Below are 1,088 nucleotides of genomic sequence, written 5' to 3' on the forward strand. Positions count from 1 at the left end.
AATAAATCGATTATTTATATATAGTGAGAATTCTATAAAATTGATATGACATCCTAATGTTAATATTTCAGAGATTACAAGGAATTTTAATTAATTCTAAAGATTTTATACGCGCTACAAATGATAACATTTCACTTTTCCAAATGGATTAATATGCAGCTTCAGTAAATGAATTTCCTCAGATTTGCATCAAATTTTGCGACGAACTCGAATCGAAACACGTTCGCATCGAACTTGGACAAGCATGAGTCGCGTCAAAGTTCCTTGAGTTTCTTTTTTTCTATACGTAGTATGTATGGTATCAAATTTTTCATATTACCTATATACTTTTTTTATATTTCTTTGTGTTTACGATTTTAAACTCGCGAAGATATTACTAATTGAATGAAATTGATTGTATGCTCTTTGAGAAATGGAAGTTATGTATTAGTAACAATATCATGAGTTCAGTTCGATCTTCTTGGTGGAATTTTGCTATCATTGGATGCAAGAATTCTTGTCCGAAATTTTGATTACAACTGAATACGGTGCGGATAAATTGAAAAAGGATTAAGTTTCCGATAGCTTTTATATCCCGTTTTGGCTATGATTTATTTTAGAAAATTATGGAACTGTACAAGAGAATACCCGCGAACGCGTATAGGAACACCGGATTATATCGTCACGCTGAGTTCTGCTCTAATTGCGGACAAAACGAATCCGAGGACTTGCCGCGCAATGTTGTGATACATAAAAGGAGAACAAGAACCTATGAAAAGCATTGTCCTTCATGTCACTGCCCTCCTGAGAGACAAAGATTCTCTTCGCCTGGTAAACCAAGGTAAACAAAGACACTTCCAGCTAATTAAAGGCTCGAACACAATAAAAGGAATAAGGGACAGAAACTAAGGGATAGGGAATAAATACACAGACAATAGATTTTAACCTATCAGAAATTGTTATACATTAATACACAGTTTCTATTAAAATCTGTTATTCCCTGTTCTTACTTTTTATTCCTTTTATTCTATTTAAATTAAAATATTACTCTAATAAAAAATAATTATAAATTAATAATTAAAGAATTTGATATAAGGTCTATATGCGGA

General features: G+C 31.7%; 1 protein-coding gene across 1 annotated transcript in view; it reads left to right on the forward strand.

Annotated features, from left to right (window-relative positions):
- LOC108691075 overlaps positions 1 to 1,088 on the forward strand; it is a 6,183-nt gene that overhangs the window by 569 nt on the left and 4,526 nt on the right. Inside the window, exon 2 of the mRNA XM_018198713.1 lies at positions 600 to 820. Coding sequence (XP_018054202.1) covers positions 606 to 820 — 215 coding nt within the window. The 5' untranslated portion in view covers positions 600 to 605. The remainder of the gene's footprint in view (positions 1 to 599; positions 821 to 1,088) is intronic.

The sequence above is a fragment of the Atta colombica genome, unplaced genomic scaffold, assembly GCF_001594045.1.
Source record: "Atta colombica isolate Treedump-2 unplaced genomic scaffold, Acol1.0 scaffold383, whole genome shotgun sequence".
Taxonomy (NCBI): domain Eukaryota; kingdom Metazoa; phylum Arthropoda; class Insecta; order Hymenoptera; family Formicidae; genus Atta; species Atta colombica.